Source organism: Parasteatoda tepidariorum, chromosome 1 (assembly GCF_982258835.1).
Source record: "Parasteatoda tepidariorum strain Cologne lab strain chromosome 1, Ptep-v5.0, whole genome shotgun sequence".
In the NCBI taxonomy this organism is placed as follows: domain Eukaryota; kingdom Metazoa; phylum Arthropoda; class Arachnida; order Araneae; family Theridiidae; genus Parasteatoda; species Parasteatoda tepidariorum.
Window position 1 is genome coordinate 97,977,314 of NC_141755.1, and position 21,053 is coordinate 97,998,366.

The 21,053-nt window shown below is 29.1% G+C and overlaps 2 protein-coding genes and 1 pseudogene across 2 annotated transcripts in view; 1 reads left to right on the top strand and 2 right to left on the bottom strand.

Moving 5' to 3' along the window:
- Positions 1-21,053, top strand: part of LOC147816631 (uncharacterized) — a 232,610-nt gene that overhangs the window by 1,192 nt on the left and 210,365 nt on the right. The window lies entirely within an intron of this gene.
- Positions 7,930-21,053, bottom strand: part of LOC107438031 (uncharacterized) — a 38,333-nt gene continuing 25,209 nt past the window's right edge. Inside the window, exons 4-8 of the mRNA XM_071179404.2 lie at positions 20,539-20,636; positions 17,897-18,104; positions 14,652-14,842; positions 13,365-13,569; positions 7,930-11,269 (exon numbers count right to left, since the gene is read on the bottom strand). Coding sequence (XP_071035505.2) covers positions 10,869-11,269; positions 13,365-13,569; positions 14,652-14,842; positions 17,897-18,104; positions 20,539-20,636 — 1,103 coding nt within the window. The 3' untranslated portion in view covers positions 7,930-10,868. The remainder of the gene's footprint in view (positions 11,270-13,364; positions 13,570-14,651; positions 14,843-17,896; positions 18,105-20,538; positions 20,637-21,053) is intronic.
- On the bottom strand, positions 16,106-17,131 carry LOC147816632 (uncharacterized; annotated as a pseudogene).

A 21,053-nucleotide genomic window follows, 5' to 3' on the forward strand; every position in this document is an offset into this window, starting at 1 on the left:
GGAAACTTATAGCTTCTAGTCAATTTTCTTGTTGAATATCTATAATGAGGTGAAAAATTTAAATACCACCATTAAGTTCGGTTCTTCATTACTGAAGCAGAGGGGGGCCCCAAAGAAGTTTTTGCCCCGGGTCTAAATTAGGCTAAGTCGGGCCCTGTCAGGTCTGTGTGATCATGACTATCTTGAATCAAAGACTTACGTTTATATGATACTGTGGGCCGTTAAGGAAGAATCACGGTCCTAAGGGATTAAATATTAACTAATTAGTTCATTTGTTTGGCAAAAAAATTTATGCAGATGGAAGTGTATTCACAAGAGGCTTCAATGCTTTGTTCACTTGTACTTCCAGGCTTATATAAAGTGCATATAAAGGAGGTATATATATATATATTTACTCTACTCAATATATTCACCACGTGATGTGCAAAGAAGGCACGTGACAAATCATTAACTACAAACATTTAAAATTTCTAATATGTATGTTACATTAAATAAAAACTTAAAACATTTTATAGCATGAAAAATAAACTATTTTTTTTTTTTTTAAAGAAAAACCATATGAGTCTAGTGATTCACTTTGCATAAACATCAGGAAATATTTTTTTATGAATGTTTGAAAGAAAAAAATGCTTCTTAAAACAGTAATAACTAGTTTTTAGCGGGTGGGCATTTAAAAAAAATGATATTATTTGCTTAATATTGAACAATTTGATACTTAAATTCGCAAAAATCAGATAGAAAAGTTGGGTCTGCACAACAACCTACAAGATTTTTTATTTTATTTAAAAGGCATTTTTTTCTTGCATTCATCAATATTCATTCGATAATAAGCAATCCTCGTTTTTTGTATTAAGCAGTCAGAAGGCAAGAATAACTTATTTTATCAAATACAGTTTCATAAAATAAAGCAAAGTAGCTTTGCCCCCCCCCCCCCTATAATAACAAATAATGAGTGAATTTTTTGTTTCATCGAGTGAATGAAAAAACAGGATATTATGAGAGTAGTTGTAAACAATGTTAAGTTCTACCAAATATTTTCACTAAAATAGAAATAAACTTTAAGCACTTCACAATTAAGGAATTATTACTTGACAAGTATTTTGATTCTATGGACAAGAAAAATGCATATACAGTTTTTTTTAGAAAATGAATATTTAAAAATATTTCGACCTTAGTACATGTGTAAGAATTAGTACTAAAAAATGATAATGAAGGCATTGACTGCAAGGTGTAAAGTAGGTTGCCTTAAAAGTAGGTTGACATTTTTATTTTACCAAAATTAAATTGCTTAAAAAGTTATGCAAGTTTAAAATGATTTTCTCATGTCAGCATCCATACTTGCCTTTACCTTACAAAAACAATTTTCATTTTATTTTCTTCATGAAAATCATTTATTAAGATTTCATATCCTATTTTACTATTCCATCAATTAATTGAGAAAAAGGGAGAAAAAATAATATAAAAAAAAAAAAGATTCTAAAATAATTACTTTTTAAATTTTATATAAAAAGTATACAACATTATTTCTTTATATCAAAAATTTAAAAATTCTGTTTTGAACATTAAGATAACATTGTATTTTTTTTTAATGATACACAAGAAAATTTGAATTGCACAAAAAACTATATAAATATTTAGTTGTAAACTATGTAATAATTTTTAGGTAAATAAGTGAAAATTTGGAGTCACCTGTGACAAAACTCTTATCAATTGCTACAAAATAGATAAAGCTCTCCCTTTCAAAAAATTGTCAGCAATAATTTAGTCGATGTTTTTGTCTTTAATGAATTGATATTGTGTAAAGGTAAATATGGAGTTTAGCGCAAGTTCTGGCAGTTGAATCATACTTGAATGCCGAAACTAATATACTACAAATTTGTATAAATGAAACAATGTCATTTAAAATAAGCAAGATGTATGTATAAAAATACACTTTTATATTATTTGTACTTTAGATTATTTAATTATTAGCAGGTACAAGGTATTATCTGCTTTTGTGAAAGAATTACGACAGCAAAAAAGGGAAGAAAAAAATATTCAGATAGAAAATTCTCTATCAATAGGTATGCATAGTAGTTCAAAATTTGTTTTTATTTATTATTTCATATTAAAAAAAAGTTTTTTTAATATGAATATTAATTGTAAGTATTTGTACTGCTTGGTAGGTAGACGTCCATTGCGAAACCAGTTCGGGGTGTAGGGCTTGGTTTTGCAACCAATAAAGTTTTTTGCAATACTAGTAATTTGGCAAATATAAATAAGCAATTAAAACAGAAAGTGTCAATCAGTTTTGGTAGGCAGCATATAAATAATTTATAGTAATGTTACGTTGAAATAAAACATACAAAAATCAACTTTTAAAAAGTTCATGCATGGACTTGTTAAAATATCTTTTATGTGAAGTCAGAAATGAAACAGGTTTTAGATTGAACTGGTTTTTCTAGCTATCTAAAACTCACATCCTTCAATAGTGTTGCTTCTTGCAAACACTGGTTAAATACAGTAATAGTTAAACACTTTTACATCAAACTGTTCCTTAGTAATGTTTCCAAAATTGGTACTTTCTAGAATTTCCACTAAAGTGTTCTCCTGTGGCTAATAATTTCTTAAGCTATTCAAAGGGTTTTGCTTCTTTTAGATTGAACGATCGTAACAGAAAAGTTGATTTGTTAGCAGACACTTGATACAATACAAGCATAATTAAAGGAAGGAAAAATATTATCACAATCTAAGTTGTTGGAAGCACAGTTGAAAAATCTCTTTATATGAAAAATGAGTTCGTCACTTTGTACCTCAAAAAATTGAAAGAGCAATACAAAAAAATTTAATTAACAGAGATAGTATTTCTATTTTGGCTAAATGAGTTTTTACTTATAAGAACCATACTGAAATTCTGGTAATTTTCGAACAAATTATTTTTTTTGTTGGGTTTCTGTTTATGCCTAAGGAAAGAATATTTCTGAGTCATTTCTATACATAAAAACTACCCAGTTCTCGTCTGAAAAAAAAATAGTTTTGGATAATATAAAACTATAACATAGTGGTGAAACATTTCTTAGAATTTGTTTAAATGATAAAGCGAATAATTAAAACAAAACAGTTGAAAAAGTGCAATCATGAATCAAAGCATATGTTTGAAAATCTTAGCACTAAAGTAAATGAATAAATATTGAAAGATGAGGAAGAACTTAGGGAATAAACCTCAAAGGATTGAGTAATCCCCAAAGTAATTTATATTGCGTATAAAGTAATTTATATTGCCCAAAGTAATAAGTGTTTGCGTACTTAAAATCAAAAGCATCTAACAACTGAGCACATAAATATTACTCAGTGTAATAGAGTGCACTTAAGCATTGGCAACATTGCTTACTTTTTCATTACATTAAAGAAATCCAGTTAATACATTTATCTATTTAACTTACATTTTACATTTTAGAGCTCAATATTAAAAAATTTGCATAACAAATAAGTAAAAAAAGCCTTTAAAAGGACATTTCTTTAATGTTTTCAAAATGTAAGCTAACTTTTGTGTTTCAACTTTTTGCATTTAAACTTAAAAGAATGGGTTAGTTCTACAACACTTAGTGCACACGAAATTATTTCAACTTTCTGTAAAACTGAGGTCTTTTCAAACAATCTTACAATCCTATGTCTTGGTGTCACAAACTTGCCAAGTTATTTGATAAAAAAGCTTTGAAAAATAAATGCAAAAAAAAAAAAAAAAAAACTTTTTTTGGAAGAAGACGTGCAATTTTGTAAGCTAAATAGATCAAGGTAGATATTATACTAGTATATAAACTATTATCCTAAGTACTTGAAATTGTATATTTAAAGTGAGTTTACAAACTTAAAAAATAACACAATTGTCAGATTAACAAAATTTAGGTAGTTTTTCAGTATTTTCCAAACGATTTTTCGCATTGTTTTTGGAACTGAATTTTGAAATCACTGGAATTAAAAATAAGAAATTAAAAAAAATTTTTTTTTACTTGTTCAACATTTTGAACAACTTAAAAAAAAAAAAAAAAAACTAGTCATGATTTTTTTCACACTATTATTGATTTTTTTAATTATTGAAAAGGATGCATTAATTTAAATTTTATGATTTTCTAAGAGAAAACTTGGGTAACTACACCAATTTTTTTACTTTTAAAAAAGAAAATTATTTTCTTTTGGTATAAGTAAGAGAAAAAGAAAACTTCAAAGAATATAGAAAAGAGAAAAAGTCTAGCTCTCCTATTATGCATTTATAGAACTGCTCAGTAAGCGGTGTTTTAGCAGAAAAACAACTTATAAAGAGAGCAACATTCTCAGATATAGCAGAGTATATATAATACATATATTTTAAGTTCCCCGCAAAATGACAGTCAGGATCTATGTCATCAGAAACAGTTGTTTTTTTGGGTAAGCTGCGATCACCATTTAATTCGTTCTTTCTATTTCAAAATGTGCTAGCAGATATAATCAACAATGGATATAAATGAATTCTTATAGAAATATTTTAGTACTGTTTACCAATCATGCAAAAATTCAGCACAGGTCAACCATAAATAAAGAGAATACAGGGTTGCCACTCAAATCTGAAAATTTCTTCGTAAAATAACTTCTAGATAGCAAAGTGAATTTTTTACTTTATGAACTTTTCCTTGAGATCTACTTCCCGAAATATTTTACAACATTTCAAACTTGTTAATGCATTTTAAGGGGGAAATGACCTTGAATTGATTTTCACAGCCACTTATTTTTTTAGAGAAAGCAGTAAAATCTCTTTCCCTTTTTGTTTGCATTTCATACAGGAAAATGAGCTTTTATTAGTTGAAAATGCATGCAGCTTAAGATTTATCAAATAAATAGCAGATAAGAATTTACTATTGCTATTTTAATTATATTTAGTGTTTATGAATTTAAAACCTGTTTTGTGTTGTTTAAGTATTTCAAATAGTAATTTTCTATTTTTCGGTAATTAACGAATTTTCCATATAACGAACTTTATATTGAGATTTAGCGACTTTGTTAAATAGAGGTCCAACTGTACTTAAAACAAATAATGCTAAAGTAAATGAACTAGCTTAATATAGCGGAAATATCCCATAGATTGCACTTTGGGACGAAAATAAGAAACAAAATTCCCTGTTATTTTAAATTCCTTTAATTTTCCAGGTTCTCCCTGTGAGGTGGCAACCCTGGAAAACATTTCTTCTCCCCCCCAGTAGGGGTTAGGGGAAGAGGTGGATGCAAGCCCATTTCAAGATTCTTTGCTGCTGTACCCTTAAATGCTGCTTTTTCCTTTATATACAAGGCCCGTCAACAACCTGAGTCACCGGTCTACATTATGTCTATATGAAAGCTAGACTTGTTCCCCTATGCATATTCATTGGAATAGTAGTCTAGTAATAGTTTGCTTTTACACTGTTGTAAACTTTAAGTATAATATCAAGTAAATCCCAAAGTAATTTAAAAACTATTTTAAAAGTGAAAACACAAATTTAAATCTAAATGTAAAACAGGGGATAAAGTTTTTTCTCTTTTCAAAAATACACAGAACCTTAGCCTTGAAGCAACAGATTTAACAGCCATCCTAAAATTAATAAATGAAAAGGAATTGAAGTTGATTTTTGGAATGATTAAATACGCAATTATTATTACTATAACTATAGTATTAAGCATTATTACAATTAACGTTTTGTTCTTCAGATTTGATATTGCAAGGAAGCAAAAAAGACATGCTATGGAATAATATTAATTTTTGATAAATCTAATATTAATAATTAAAATGTTTTGAATTAATAGATAAGAAAAAAAAAACAAAAAAAAAAAAACTAATAATGAAACAAAATGCTGAAATGCTGAAAAGAATAAACAGAACAAACAAAGTAAAACAAAACTGATCTGAGTTATAATTTAATATAAAAAGGAACAAAGCAAAAGACATATTTTTTTTAAAAAAAAGAAAATAATGAAGTCACATTCAACAAAAACTAGATTTTAACAAAATAAATAAGTATTATAAATTTGAAACAAAAACATATTGCCACATTTCAATAATTGCTTATTTTTAACACAAATCAATAGAATTTTTAAATTTCTTAAAATGTACCTTGAAATCGAGTTATCATACTCACTACAAAATCTTTTAACCATTCACGGTGGATTTTTTTAAAATAAAAATTTAATCCAAAGAAAATATTATAATTACTTGCTGTCTTTTTTTTCTTCTTCTTTTAATAGAAGTAATGCTATAATGTGTTAATATGTACACATTAACAAATACATACACAGTAGACTCTCAAAAATTTCACTTCTCTAATCCACTTAAAAATAATTAATAGGTGGTTAAAGTGAAATTCCTAAGAAACAATATGATAGTTTAATATTGAGGACATTTTGTAGTTCATATAGCTAAATTATAAATGAAATTTAAATTTAAAAAAAAAAGGATATTATATTACTGTAATATAGCTGCCAACTGATTTCTAAGGTTAGATTCTCAAAAATCCTGAAAATTCCTTGAGTAAAATCAGTAATGACGCATTTCAAAAAAAATTAATGTCCTTATAAATTTAATTTCAAAACACGAAATTCTAAATAAATTATATGCAGCATAATTTAAATGAATAATTCTGTATAAGTTTACTTTCACCTCTAATCACATTTATTATTCTACCAGAAAAAAACATTTACAAATGAAAGAGATGCCAAGTACATATTCCAGTACGAATATTTTTAAATAAAATAGACAAGAATTTTTATACCTATGAATTCTTATAAATGTGATCTATGATTTCTTGAAGTTTTTGAATCCTAGATTTTCGACTAGCAAATTGCTGCGACACAATCATCTCTGCATTGTGGGACTTATTAATAGGATTTTAGGGGCTAATATAATTTAGAAAGAAAAATTCTGCAAACAATTATCATTATAATTTTTGGAAAATTCAATTCATTTATAATAAGTATTTCTAGCTTTTTCACTGAAACTATTGAAGAGAAATACTTATATATTTGCTTCTATATTAAAGAGGAAAAAGTGCTTTGAGCATTCTTTTATTCGATTACGTGATCAGTGAAATAGTTTCAATTTAAAATACGTTAAAAGGATGCCTCACTATGAGAAAAACATAACCTAATTTTTATTAAGATAGCTAAATGCAAATTTTATTATTATTTTTAGTAGTATATCATATGCATACCTGCCAACATACATAGGGAAAAATCCAGCAGATTTTACAAAATATTATAAATTTAGTGATAACATTTACATATAGGGAATTTTAGAGATTTTTGTTGTCATCAAAATACAAAAATTTATGACATTAATAAACTATAAATGGTCTGCAATATTTTTCATTTATTATCGACATAAAATGATCTTGAATTTTAAATGTTTTTTTTTTAATGCTAACTCATAATTTTTAAAAGTAATAGACAAGTAATTTATTATTGGTGGTTAAAAGATTAAAAAAGATGGTTCAAAATTTTTTTTTAGAACAGGATTGAAAATTTCAGAACAAAAAATAAAAGCTTTAAAATGGTTATTATAAATAAGACTTGGTTAGTAATATTATTAGTATTATAATGTGTATTAGTAATACTTAATAAAATATTCAAGCAAGCAATAAATTGTCTATAAATTCTATATCAATAGGGATTTTTTTAGGAAACATACTCAATTGTATGGAATATTCTAAAATGTACAAAAACCAGGAGAATTTCAGTATAAATCCAGTCGTCTACTAGTAAATCCAGTAGAGTTGGCAGCTATGCATATGAATAGAAAATAAGTTAATGTAAAACAATAATAAGAAATATGCCTTAAGCTCAGTCCAAAACACTTTTTCACTAACTATTTTTCCGCAAGGTTTGACTTAAGGGGAAAAAAAAAAAGGTTTGCATTTATTAAAGAATAATTTTTTTTTGTTTTTTATAGCAAGCAATTACAGCATAAAAACATATGAAAAATTAATATTTGTAACATGCTGCATTGCTAAACACTATCTTGTACATTTAAGATGCTAAAAAATCTAATTCAATACATTATACTTGATTTTCCAGATTTTATAAGGAATAAAATGCCTTGGGCAGTTTAAGTAAATAGAAATCGCAATGAAAAAAATGATAAATTCTATTAAATAAATGATCCGCGAAAATTCAAGCTCTGCGGAGAGTCTACTGTATATATTAATACAACTAATTCAGCAACTAAAATAAAAATCTTCTAGCAATAAACACTTGATTATAAATTTTCTAACTGTATAAGAAGATAAATCAGTTACAATCACAATATATCTAACAAAATATTCTTAGAAATACGATTATTTTGTTTGAAACCATATCATTAAACATACAATATTGCACTAAGAGGTTTGTAGTTCAGATAACATATCAGTTATGCATTTTTTCACACAAACAAACATCACATTTTCTTTTCTACAATTATTTCGAAAATATTTAACCCCCTGAGCGTCAGTCCCGGCTTTTACCGAACTCGCAGGTGCCAGTTTTACTGGTTTCCCTCGTGTTATTCAATGGGAAATATTTACCCAGCGAATGCTCAATGCTTGGAGGATTAAAGCAATCAATAAATAGTTTTAAAGCTATCTAAAATAGAGCAAACTGAAAAAGAAAGATTAGCAACAAAATCTCCCTTTCAAGGCAAGAGCATTATAATAAAAGTTTATGAGTATTTTTAAATTAAAGAATATAATAAATGCTTTTCTATAAGTTAAAATAATAATGGTCAAAAGCATCTTAACTGTCAATATTGACTACAAAACAATATTTTCAGTAAAATAAAAAAAATATGTACAATTGAGAGATGACTGTCATTTATAAGATTAAACGGAGATATCAAGAATATATGACAGAAAAAGACTAAAATTAAAACAACTAACTAGTCTCATATATTTTTATACATTTCAAATAGTATTTTTTTATAGATATAAAAAAAACACACACATGAAAAATTTAAGTCAAATGGAGTTATAAAATTCAAAAAATTATTCATCCCAGGATTTTGAACATAACTACAGCTAAACAATATAGCACATTTAATAAATTTTTCCTTGAAAAAAAGAAGAAAAAAAAGGACAAAACAACAATTATAGTAAATTGTTATATAGTCATGGATATAGTTATATAGCTAGTATGGTGGCAGATTTGAAATTGACGTTATTTTATGCCTGATCTTCATTATAGTCAGTGAAAATGCTTAGTGTGCTTAAAATGTTAGCTACTGTTCACTAATTAATTTTGTTCCTGGGCCATTTTCAAAAGATATGCACTTTTAACTCTCATGCTCAAAATAATCTTGGGCACAGCACTGGTGTTTTCAAAATGGTGTTCAAAGTGACATATATTAGTCCAGCTATGCTAGTTTTCTACTTAAAAGAAATAATGATATAGTTCAGTATAGCAGAAAATCAATCTTAAATATCCCATAGAATGCACTTTGAGTGGGCAGTAGTTTTTAAAAGACAAAAATAAGAAACAAAATTCCCTGCATGATCCCGGTTATTTTAGGTGACTTTTAAATTCCTTGTGGAGTGACAGTCCTAACTTAAAACATCTGCTAAGTAGGCACCGAAGATATATTTTGTTTAAAACAAAATGTTTACCTCTTGATGGGTTAGTAATTATTGCTGCAAGACTATATATACATAGATGAAAACTTGTTAGAAAAAATGTTCTTTTTCAAAAAAAGGTAGGCCTTCATTGAGAAAGAAGCCACCCACAGTCAACAAGAAAAAAAAAAATTATCTCTTTCTGTTCCAATTTCATACATTTTCTGCTTTAAATTCATCAACTCTTGATATCTCCACTTAAAAGTTTGATTGAACATAAAAAGAAATCACACATATATCATGATTATTTGACTAGCAACATTAAACTGATAAAAGTTATAATTTTGCATTAGATTTCTATACTAACAATAAATATTTCACATACAACAAACTAATTCAGAAAGAAAAGACACACAAAAAATAAATCAACATAACATTTTAAAGCTGATGATGTAAAAAAAGCTCTCTCTTTCTCTCTTTGCCCTCTAACAAAGTAGAGTATAAATATGAACTACATTCAACTGCAACTAATACTGTCATAAATTAAAAATGCACAGCCACAGATTTAATGTGAATTTTTTTTTTTTCAATCTCGTAACCGGTATGTATTTTCACAACTATCCCTGAACAATTCAGCGTACAAATGCTGTATAGCTATTTTTTATTCAATTTAAAAAATAGACAAAGAAAATAATCAAATTTCGTTGTGTTAAAAATACTTCATCTTATTGCTTTTAACAACAGCATGCACAGGTAAGTATTTATTACCAAAAGAAGAGAACATCAATTTATTAAAATAGTTTTACGCACATCAGATTTATTATTAAAAGGCAAAAATTTCTAGAAGGCTTTGTATTGCTCGAGTATACTGGCATGATTTCAGTATTAAAAAGCATCAGCAGACATAACACCAGTGAAACATAAAACAGACAGAGAAATCGATTGAATTTTGTGACGCAAATATTTAGAATAAATATAAAACACATACACTAAAATCATGCATAACTATAGCTGCCTGTAGGCAGGACTCAACGATACAAGAACTGGAGGAAAGACTTGCAAAGAAAAAAAGGCTTTTTTGTTTTAATGCAACAGTCTCCATTTGCACATAAAAAACAAATATTCTACACAGAGTTATGAGATCTCCAGTATAAAAATAAAGTTTAAACAGACATCTGCTAAGATAATAACTTTTTTTCACCGGGGGCGACACAAATTTATATTTTTAAAACTCTCCATCATCGGACTAATGAACCTTTATAATAAGTGAATCTGTGCTAAGCACACTTCAACCATGAGCTACTCTCTTTATTGTGGGCCCAACTGGACTAGCATGATACCATTACTGTTGCAAGGTATGGTGAGGGGGGAAGGGTGGCTAAGAGGGTGGGGCTGCCAAAGGGCAGTCCTTCCCGTTGCATAATGGAAGGCAGGTTGTTGACGCGGATTCTGCAAGCGGCGGATACGGCGATAAAAGGCCTCGTTTGCTCGTTTGAACTCTCTGTCTCGGATAATACTAAAAGGTTTGCTCTGTGGCGGCAGAGTTAAGTAGCGACTGATACTGGCTCGAATTGTGTGCATGGTGCTGACACTGTATTCCTCCCCATCAGGTTTTGTCAGGTTCTCATAGAATTCCTCCAGTATTCCCGCCAGGCTGACAGCATCGAGGTGTTCAAAATCTCTACGACTTCCTTTTGACTGAAGCCATTCTGAAAAGTTTTAAAATAATGTTTTGCATTGGAATGAATTTCAATAGAGAAGAGTTCATAATTAAAAAAAAAATACGATTGAATTTCACTTAAAACATTTACTGTTTGCAAAATTATTTAATTATCTAATACACACAAATTCCTCTAATGAAAAATAAATTTTTAAGTCCATGCTGGGCTGGCTCTAGTGCAATTTTCTGGAAACCTGAACCAGCCTTGATAGTTTCTCGCAAATCATTCAGGGCATCTATATTCAAGCTCTATGGCAAAATTGCTCTTGAGTAATAGCGCAACTTGGATGGCCAAAGACAAGCTAAAGAGCTAAATCATGACTGTCCTAATGTACGTCAAAAATAGTTTCTTAAGATAAACAGGAACAGTTTGAGGAAGATCATTGGTCATCTTACTGGACCCTGCACCCTCAGAGGATACCTATACATCATGGGTATTGAATATAATTCTCTTTGTCCAACATATATTTAGTGATTGTGAGGTCTATTCTGTTCTAAGATTTGGGCATTTAGGGCAACACTGCACTAAGGTCTGGGAACTGCAGGTCATTCCTGTCAGATGTTTACTTCATTCAGCCGTAAGGCTTTCTTGTTAATCCTGATTTAGGGTTTGGGTACAATAGACCTCTGGTCGATGTGCTCCGCTTTTAGGAGCTGCCCAACTTTTAAGTCTAAGTTCTTGCCAATCTATACACCAGACACAAATAATTTTTCGATATTCCGCCTTTCTTACCAGCAAAACACTTTAGTAATAAATTTCTACAAATTTAAATACATCTAAATTTTAAAAGCTATTCAAAACTTAAGAATAGAAAACTAACACAGAGTTCTACTTTGAAATGGTCATAAAAGGGAAAACTACTGGACCAAATGTTATCAAACCTAGTAATAGTTTAAAAGAGATCATAGGAATTTATTTTCAAGCGGAGTGGGGAAATGATGCTATATGCCATATTCTTAAGCGAAATAAGGGTAGGAATCAAGTTTACTTTACAATTGCACCTGGGAGAGTTATAATGTTGTAAACAATTTGGCAGGAATTGAAAGATGCAATATACAGACATATCCATATCATTCCACCAGATATACTAAAAATTGCAGTTGAAAATGAGTAATAGGATTTAACTGAAAATGGTGGAAGCTACCTTACACATGCTTTGTAACACGTTTCATAAAATGATTAAACACGTTTTAAACGAATGTCTTCGTCTTATTTTGTTTAACAGTATTGTATATATTCAGGGTCATTTTGCCTTGGTGGATAATTTTGGAATTTTTTTTCTTGGCAGAAAATAAATTCCATGACCTCCTTTAAACTATTACCAAGTTCCATAACATTATGCCTTATTTGTACAGATACTATACTTTATTTTATAACTGTTGTTGAACAGCTGACCTAATTTTCTGGGTTTTTACTAATGCTCAACTGCGTAGCAATGTAACTTTGAGTCCAATCCAGAAGACAAGGGAACTCTTCGATCAAGTACTGGGAGAAATTTTTCAGGTACTTTTCAATGGAACTAACCAGCAGGTTTTCATGATCAGATTTTCATGTACCACAGTGGTGTTTTAAAGAGCTAACCAAAATATGCTAATTAATTTGAGCAGACAATTTATTAAGATACCAAAGATATTTTTTTATTTTGTAAACAGTGTTGACCCAATTTTTTTGGTTTACGACTACTAATGTAGTAGCCTTGTAAATCTTGAACCCAGTTCATAAGACCAGTGAACTCTTGAATAAAGTAGTGGGAAAAATTTGCTTCTGTGATCGACTTTTTGATGGAACTAACCTGCATTTGAGTTACACAGAGGAAAAACAAGAAAACCACCCATGGTTAGCCTGACAAAAGGGGACTCTAACCCTATGATCATGCCTACCACTGAGGATATTTTACGTCGGCACTGTAAAATTTAGCAATAAGATTTGACAATAGTAAGGAAGTCTAGTAGTTTATTATTTCTTTTACTTCTTTAATTACATAAAAATTTACAGCCAAACATATTCTGCACACCTGTGCTTAACTTTTAATTTCTTTGAATGCTGCCAATGGAAATGTAGTCAATAGAAAGTGAATACAAACCTCTAAAAACTTTAACACCCCACAGTGTTTGAAGTTTACTTCTCTGTGCAATTTCATCCCAGGTAGTACGCTTGGTGGTACGCCCACGTTGAGAGTAAGCACTGGCAAGAGGGTCGGGTATGTAAGGCTCTTCAACTTTAATGACAGGGATGGGGGAAGGGATGCATTCTTCAACCTCCTCCTCGTCACACTCCTCCACAGACATCTGTCAAAAATTGTAGTTTGCACACATTCAATTTATGAACCATTATACTTACTATTGCAATTTAACACTTTATAATTTTTAAGTAACTATGCATAATTTTTTAATCAGTAATGAGTTAAAAATTATGATTTTATGCTATTGAAGCACTCTTCGTAATATAGCTTGAAAATAAAAAAACTATTTCTAAGGAAAAATAAATAAATGTTCTCACTTAACCCTTAACTCAACACTTTTTCAAAGTGAATAACAATTATTTCCAAATGGAGGATTGGTCGATGAATACAGATAAAAAAATGAGCTACAATTTTTTGGCATTTTGAATGTTTGCAAAAATTGTGTGAATATTGCATCATATTGTTGTGTTTTTAAATTATATTACACTAGTTAAATTATATTTAGCTTCAAAATTTTGTTTAATTTGCTATAATTGAAAAAGATGTGTGTAATCCATTATTTTTTTTATGTGTAAGTAAAAGTTATAAATACAGAAGTTATTGCATTTAAAATTTTATTTTTGTAATTAAAAACCATTTTCTAACTTTTATAATAATATAAAGAACAAAACTAAACATTTTTCTGAAATATATGTCACTGTTAAGAGAATTTTAATTACACAGGGTGCGTAGCCAGATTCTTCAACAAAAAATTAGCACCTTTTAAGTATATTTTTATTTAAGTACTTTTTAATCCCTTTCCAAAAAAAACAACAACTCATATTTAGGATCTGTGCAGTAATAAAAATTATTTTTTTCTATCATTTAAAGTTCTTAGTTTATAAAAATAAAATTCAAAAATATTTTCAAAAACTTTACATAATCATGATAAAATAACTAGTTTCTGATAAATATTGCAGAGGAAATTATGAAAATCATGCACTTTTCGTAATTGAGAACGACAAATCGACACGGCAAAGAAAAAATATCTTCTTAAAAGATAGAAAATTAAGCACTTTTTACAAACCCCGAATAAAAAACAGCACCTTTAGGGGTTTTTAAAAAACGCAAATCAAAAATAAGCACTTTTTAAGAATGCCACGGACCCTGTTACAAAACAAGGTATTACTTATTTCATGTGAAACTTACCCAAAGTGAGCTTGTATCTTGAGCATCTGAGAAACATTCAAAAGAATCACCATTCAGAACTGAATACTCTTCAATAACATCTGCTGTATCGACATCCTCATCTTTGCTGCAGCAAGAACTGCTCAGGACATATTTGGGAAAGAGGCTGCTGCTGTTGCCAAATATGCTATCTGAGAAGTAGGTGCTGAAATCTGAAAATAGAAATAATCTAGTCTAAGAACAGTCATACAAACATGCCTCATCTTACAATGATTGTTTTTGATTTTAAAGAAATTGGAAAATATGTTATTTTAGCCCAAAATGTAACATAACAAAACAGAAAAAGTTTTAGTAACTTTACAGTTGAACTATGTTTTGCTTAATTAAATCATTTTTGTGAATAATTGAACGAAATTAAGAAATGAGACCATTTATTGTACATTATTTTGAGGCGGAGGACGAACTGGCCGTAGAAAGCTGCAACACAACTGTCAACCTTGTGACGGTGGAGAAAAATTATAAATGTTCTTAATTTTTTTTATTTAATTTACACTACTAATCTGATATAGGATATTTATTCTACTTTGCAGTATTTTTCCAAGCATATAAAATATGACATCCAATCATCAGAATATTGGGTGTGGTATTTTAGATTCTCTATTAATTTTGTCTGACTAAATTATACTAGTAAAATCAGCATTTCTGAAAGGTATTTAAGTGTTTTAAGATAAATGTCTTTATTTTTGTATAATCGAGTTAAAAGAAATTTTAAGCATCTTCTAAATTAGTTTTTATCAAATCAATTTATATTGAATGAGGATGGAGAAGAAGAACTTCACTAAAATGTGAAATTTTTACGAAAGATATTTGTAATAGATGTTAGAATTATTTCACTCGCAGCTCAATAACTTATTACTGTTATTGACAATTCTAAGATTGGATATTTTCCAGGTTTCCACGCTTTTTAGATTAAAAAAGATATCACATACATACTTTCTCTTAGCAAAAATGATTTTACGCGAAAATTTAAACAATAGATTAGAAGTTCTTTTAAATGATACTTGCCACAGAAAAAAAAAATTAACACAATAGTTGCTTTTAGTACCCTAAAGAATGAAAATAGTAGCCCAAAATCATGAAAATAGTTGCCTAAATAAGAACAAAAATTCGTTAAAAATATGACAAAATTTTATTAAGTAACTTGTCATATAAATACACAAGTGGGCGACCTTTGTGCTAAAATACAAACTAAGGTAAACAACGTTAAAGAGCACAAAAATATTATTAAAAGCAGACAGCTGTTTTGGATGCTCAAAGGGCAATCTTCATCAGTGCAACAGGAAGAAATACAAGAAACAGGGTAAATATATATAGAAAGACGACGTCACAAGAGGGTTTAGAGCAACGTCCAATAGGAGGGAAGGGTGAATGGATGACGACGAATAGGAAGCAAAGGAACAAAAAAAAGGGGGGGGGGTTAGTTAGGTTTAATCATAGATTTCCAAACAGGAGAAATATAAGGAACGCTGGATAGGTCATTGACCAACAGTTTGGAATTTTTGAAAATATGATAAGACTCGTAAAAATCTAAATCAAATATTGGAGAACAATTTTGAATGACTTTAGAAGAGGAAAAATTAAAATTATGATTAGAGTCCCAACAATGTTGGGCAATAGACGAGCGTTTAAATTCTTGTTTTTTGACATAAGCTTCATGTTCCTTGACACGGCACTTTAAGGCACCAGTTTTAGTTTGGCCAATATATGAAAGGCCGCATTGGCAATTAATTTGGTATATACCCCAGTTATTTTGACTGTCAATGGGCTGTTTGAGATTAGAAAACTTTATCTTATTAATGGGACTGAAAATAATATTAAAATCAAACTTCTTTAGGATATTAGCAACTTGCCGACTTATTTTAGGAAAATAGGGTAAAATAACCAAATTGTTAGAATATTCTTTGGAAGGTTTATTGGTAGGTGATTGTTTAGTTACGTTTTTATAAATATTATCAATAATGATAGGGGAATAACCTCTGTCACGAGCAATGGCTTTGATGTAATTTAATTCTGCATCAAGAAGATCAATATTGGAACAAATAGTAACAGCACGGTAGACAAAAGACCGAAAAGAGGCAAGTTTTTGGTTGGGAGGGTGGGCGGATTTGTAATGAGGGGGGAGAGAAACAGCAAAAGGTTTACGAAAAACAGTAGTATGGAATGAATTATCATTCCGAGTCACAAGAACATCTAAGAAAGGAAGTTTTTGTTCAGTCTCTAATTCAAAGGTGAATTGAATGCAAGAATCAATGCTGTTCATAACATTAAGAACTTGGTCTAAATTACAATTATTTTCATCTAATAAAGCAAAACTGTCATCAACATATCTTTTATAAAAGGGGAAAGTTAAGATTTTGAATAGTTCACTTTCAAAATAAAGCATATAGATGTCACTAAGTATAGGGCTCAAAGGATTTCCCCATGGCAAGACCATTGGTCATACGGTAAAATTTGTTATCAACCATGTCATATACCATGATCAATTTAGTCAAGTTGGTGGCAAACATGATAATTTTTATATTTTCAGAATTTCTAGAATTCATTCAAAAAACTTTTCATAAAAAAAAAACATACTTTTTCTAAAAAATATTTCATATATATATATATATATATATATATATATATATATATATATATATATATATATATATATAAATCATGTGAAAAGTGTTTACTCAAATTCGAAATTCAAGCATCATAATATCGAATTAAAAATTTGGTTTTTTAAAATCATGCAGAATTTAGTAGCAATAACCATTGAAAAGGCGATCAAGAAACGAACTAGAATTACCAATGGAATCTGTGAGAATTGAACAAATTAAAAAGTGATGATTAAATTTTTTTTAAGAAAAAAAATTCAGTTTGTACAGAAGCTCCAGCAAACTGCAGGTTTCCAACCCAATTTATGCTAAAAAAACATCTCCAAGAGTACAAAAAAGTCTTCCAATAGTCTCCTTTTCCTAAACATCTCCAAGCTACATGCTAAACATCTCCAAACATCTACATGCTAAAAAAACATCTCCAAGAGTACAAAAAAGTCTTCCAATAGTCTCCTTTTCCTAAAAAATAGTTGCCCTTTTTTTTTTTAGCCTTTTCAGGCAAAAAAAAAGTTGCTATAGTCCCTGCATGCCAAAAATAGTTGCTGTATTTTTCAAAAATGTCCTATCAAGTTAAAATTGTGAATAAATGATAAATGAAGTAAGTACCTGTCTGAATGGCTTGGTTTTTGAGAATGGGTTTACATGATATGGCACAGGAGGTCATTGTAGGCTGGCACATCACTTCTTGATCACGCGTCGATTTTTTCAAAACAACAGGCTGATGATGATGATGCTGCTGCTCCTCTACTTCTTCACTTTCCATTTCATTATCTGGATCTGAGTCCACAGTTTCTAAGATAGCTTCTGGATACACCTAAGATTAAGACATTTCATTCAGCCATCAATAGGGAGTATTTGTGGCGTAACTGCCACTATAAATATTAAATACCAATTCACTAGTATATAAGACATGTTAGCTTGTCTGCAGACATGATATGAATTAGCCAACATTGATAGATGGTCCACATTAAACAGTTGATTAACTTAAAATATAGCTAAAAAAAAAATGAGCAAAATGATATAAGTGGAGAAAAAAATATAAATAAATAAAAAATAAAAAACAGAATAAATCAAATAGTGATATTCATTCATCGATTTTATCACAGATAAAACTCTGGAAGGGGAGTAATGCGGTGTAACTACCACTATAAATATTAAAGATTAATTCAGTAGTATATAGTTAACTTGATTCTATCTTGAGGTACCTTTTGATAGATGAAGGCTGGCATGGTCGATTTTAAAACATATCCCTTATATTAAGTTCAAATTCCCCAAGACTGGAAACTACCAATCCTCGAGATTCATTACTTACATGCTTCGGATATATCCATATTCCTTTATTTTTCAAAAATTTAAAGGGCATTTTAAATCAATTTTCTTTCTCTTTCTATTAATATTCCCATTCATAATAGCTATTGATAAACAGAACTAGGATAAAAGGAACAATCAAGCATTTAAATTAGGATTGATTAAACACCTGAATCACTAAAGAAATGCAACAATGTAATTTGAGTAGAGCGCAAATGACAGCAAAGACAATAAAGTGGTGAGGCATTTTTTTAGTAGAATCTTACAGATTTAATATTTGAGAGTATTTTGTTCTAGCTAAGTTATTTTTGTTAAGAATGAGTTAAGACTAATTTTTATATATTAGCAGCAAAAACCAAGGCGTCACGGGGTGCAACATCCCTAAACAAATGAGAAATGCCGCCATAAAATTTTAAAATTCATAACCTTCTTTCTTCATTTAAAAGACAACACAAAATAAATTATGAATTCATGTGTTAAAACATTTTTGGCAGTGCAGATACCTGTATGCTAAGTCACAAATATTAAAATTAGACATTTTGTTTACAAGTGAATGATATAAAACCAGTGGATAAAGCTTATGATAGGAAGTCAGGGTGCATAGTCAAATCTCTCAACAAAAAATAAGTAACTTTAAAGTACTTTTTAAGCACTATATACAGATTTTTTGCCAAAAAAATAAACATCTTTTGAGCAATTAAAAATATTTTTAATTACTTTCCAAAAAAAAAACATAATTAGGATCTGTGGAGTAATGAAATTATTTCTTTCTATCATTTAAAGTTCGCAATTTATAAACATAAAATCAATAAAATTAAAAAACTTTACACAATCATGATAAAATAACTAGTGCATATTTTGTAATTTAGAATGGCAATCGACAAGGCAAAGAAAAAATCTCTTTTAAAAGACAGAAAATTAAGCACTTTTTACAAGTCCCGAATAAAAAAAAGCACCTCTAGCCTTTTAAAAAACAAATAAAAAATAAGCACCTTTATGCACTTTTTAAAAACACTATGCACCCTATATCTACATTAACAAAATGCAAACAATTTTTTTAGACAGTCATGATTATGATAAAATAACTAGTCAGGGCAAAGAAATCTTTTCCTGATTATTTATTAGCCACTATAAAAAGGTCGCTTTTCAGTTTAATTTCAGAGGGTGGAAAAATGAAGCCTGAAATTGAAAATATCTCGCAGTATGAATTTAGTTGCACATGAAATGCAGCAGAGTTCACATGAGAGTACAATAATCTCAAAGGGTTTCTCATGAGGTTTATAATGAGGGAATTTTCAATGACTAATGTAGAAATTTGAAAGTGCTGCAATTAATTACAACCAATAAGTTATTAATGTAAATTTTCGACTCGGCATTATGTTATATGGAAGAAAGAAAAAAAAGAGAAAAAAAAGTTTCTTTTTATGATAATGGCACATACATTAAATCAAGGATTTGATTTTCCTTTTTAAAACTTTTTTATTTTATTAATTTTTTTTTTTACAGCTATCAAGATAAAAAATAACAGCTAAATCTAAAAATCTTTTTACACCAATCACTGAATAATAAACTAATTTTTTCATGATGCTATTCATATCTCTATTGCTTCACCCTTATTTTAACTTAATATTGGGGGTAAAATGAAAACTGAAGCAAATTTAGACACAACAATAGTACACATTTTGTGTAAGCAAGCAGGCAATGAAGCGTTGTTTATAGACCCTCATCTTTTGCATAACTTTTATGTTGACTTTTATTTTATCAATCCCATTTTTTTCATTTTGGTGTGACATCATTACTTGATTATTTTATTTTTAACAGAAAATATTTACTATATTTTTAAGAAAAATAGTATATTAATTCATGAAATTTAGTCTATTGATTCTTTCTCAAGACTGAAGAGTGGCACCCTTGATAGAGAATGAAAGAGGAGTGCTTACTTCATCAGGTACAATAAGTAGAGGAGAAGAGCTTCTTGATTCTTCTTTCACATCACCATTTGTAATTGTTTCATTTTCAGGAAGAGCAGCAGCAGGAGCTACAAAGACATTACCTTTTAAGATTCTTAAAAGAGACAGTTTTAACATTTCAATCAAATTAATATTTGTGTTACCAGGGTGCGTAGCCAAATCTTTGAATCAAAAATAAGCACTTTTTAAAAACTTTTCAAGCACTTTACAAAAATTTTTAAGCACTCAAAAAATTCATATTCAATCAATGATATTATTGAAAAACAAAAACTTTTTATAAAGAGTTTTAGCGTTAAAAAAAAACCCAAAAAGAAACGGACGTAAACCAAAACAATCAGTACTTTCTCACATCACCGAGTGAATTCAACTTCACCCTGAACTCAGAACAAAAGTACCCTTACCCCCTACGTCAAAAAAGTGTTAGAAGTAAAATAAAATAAACAAGAATAAAATTAAATTAAAAAGAAAAACATTTCATAAGGATC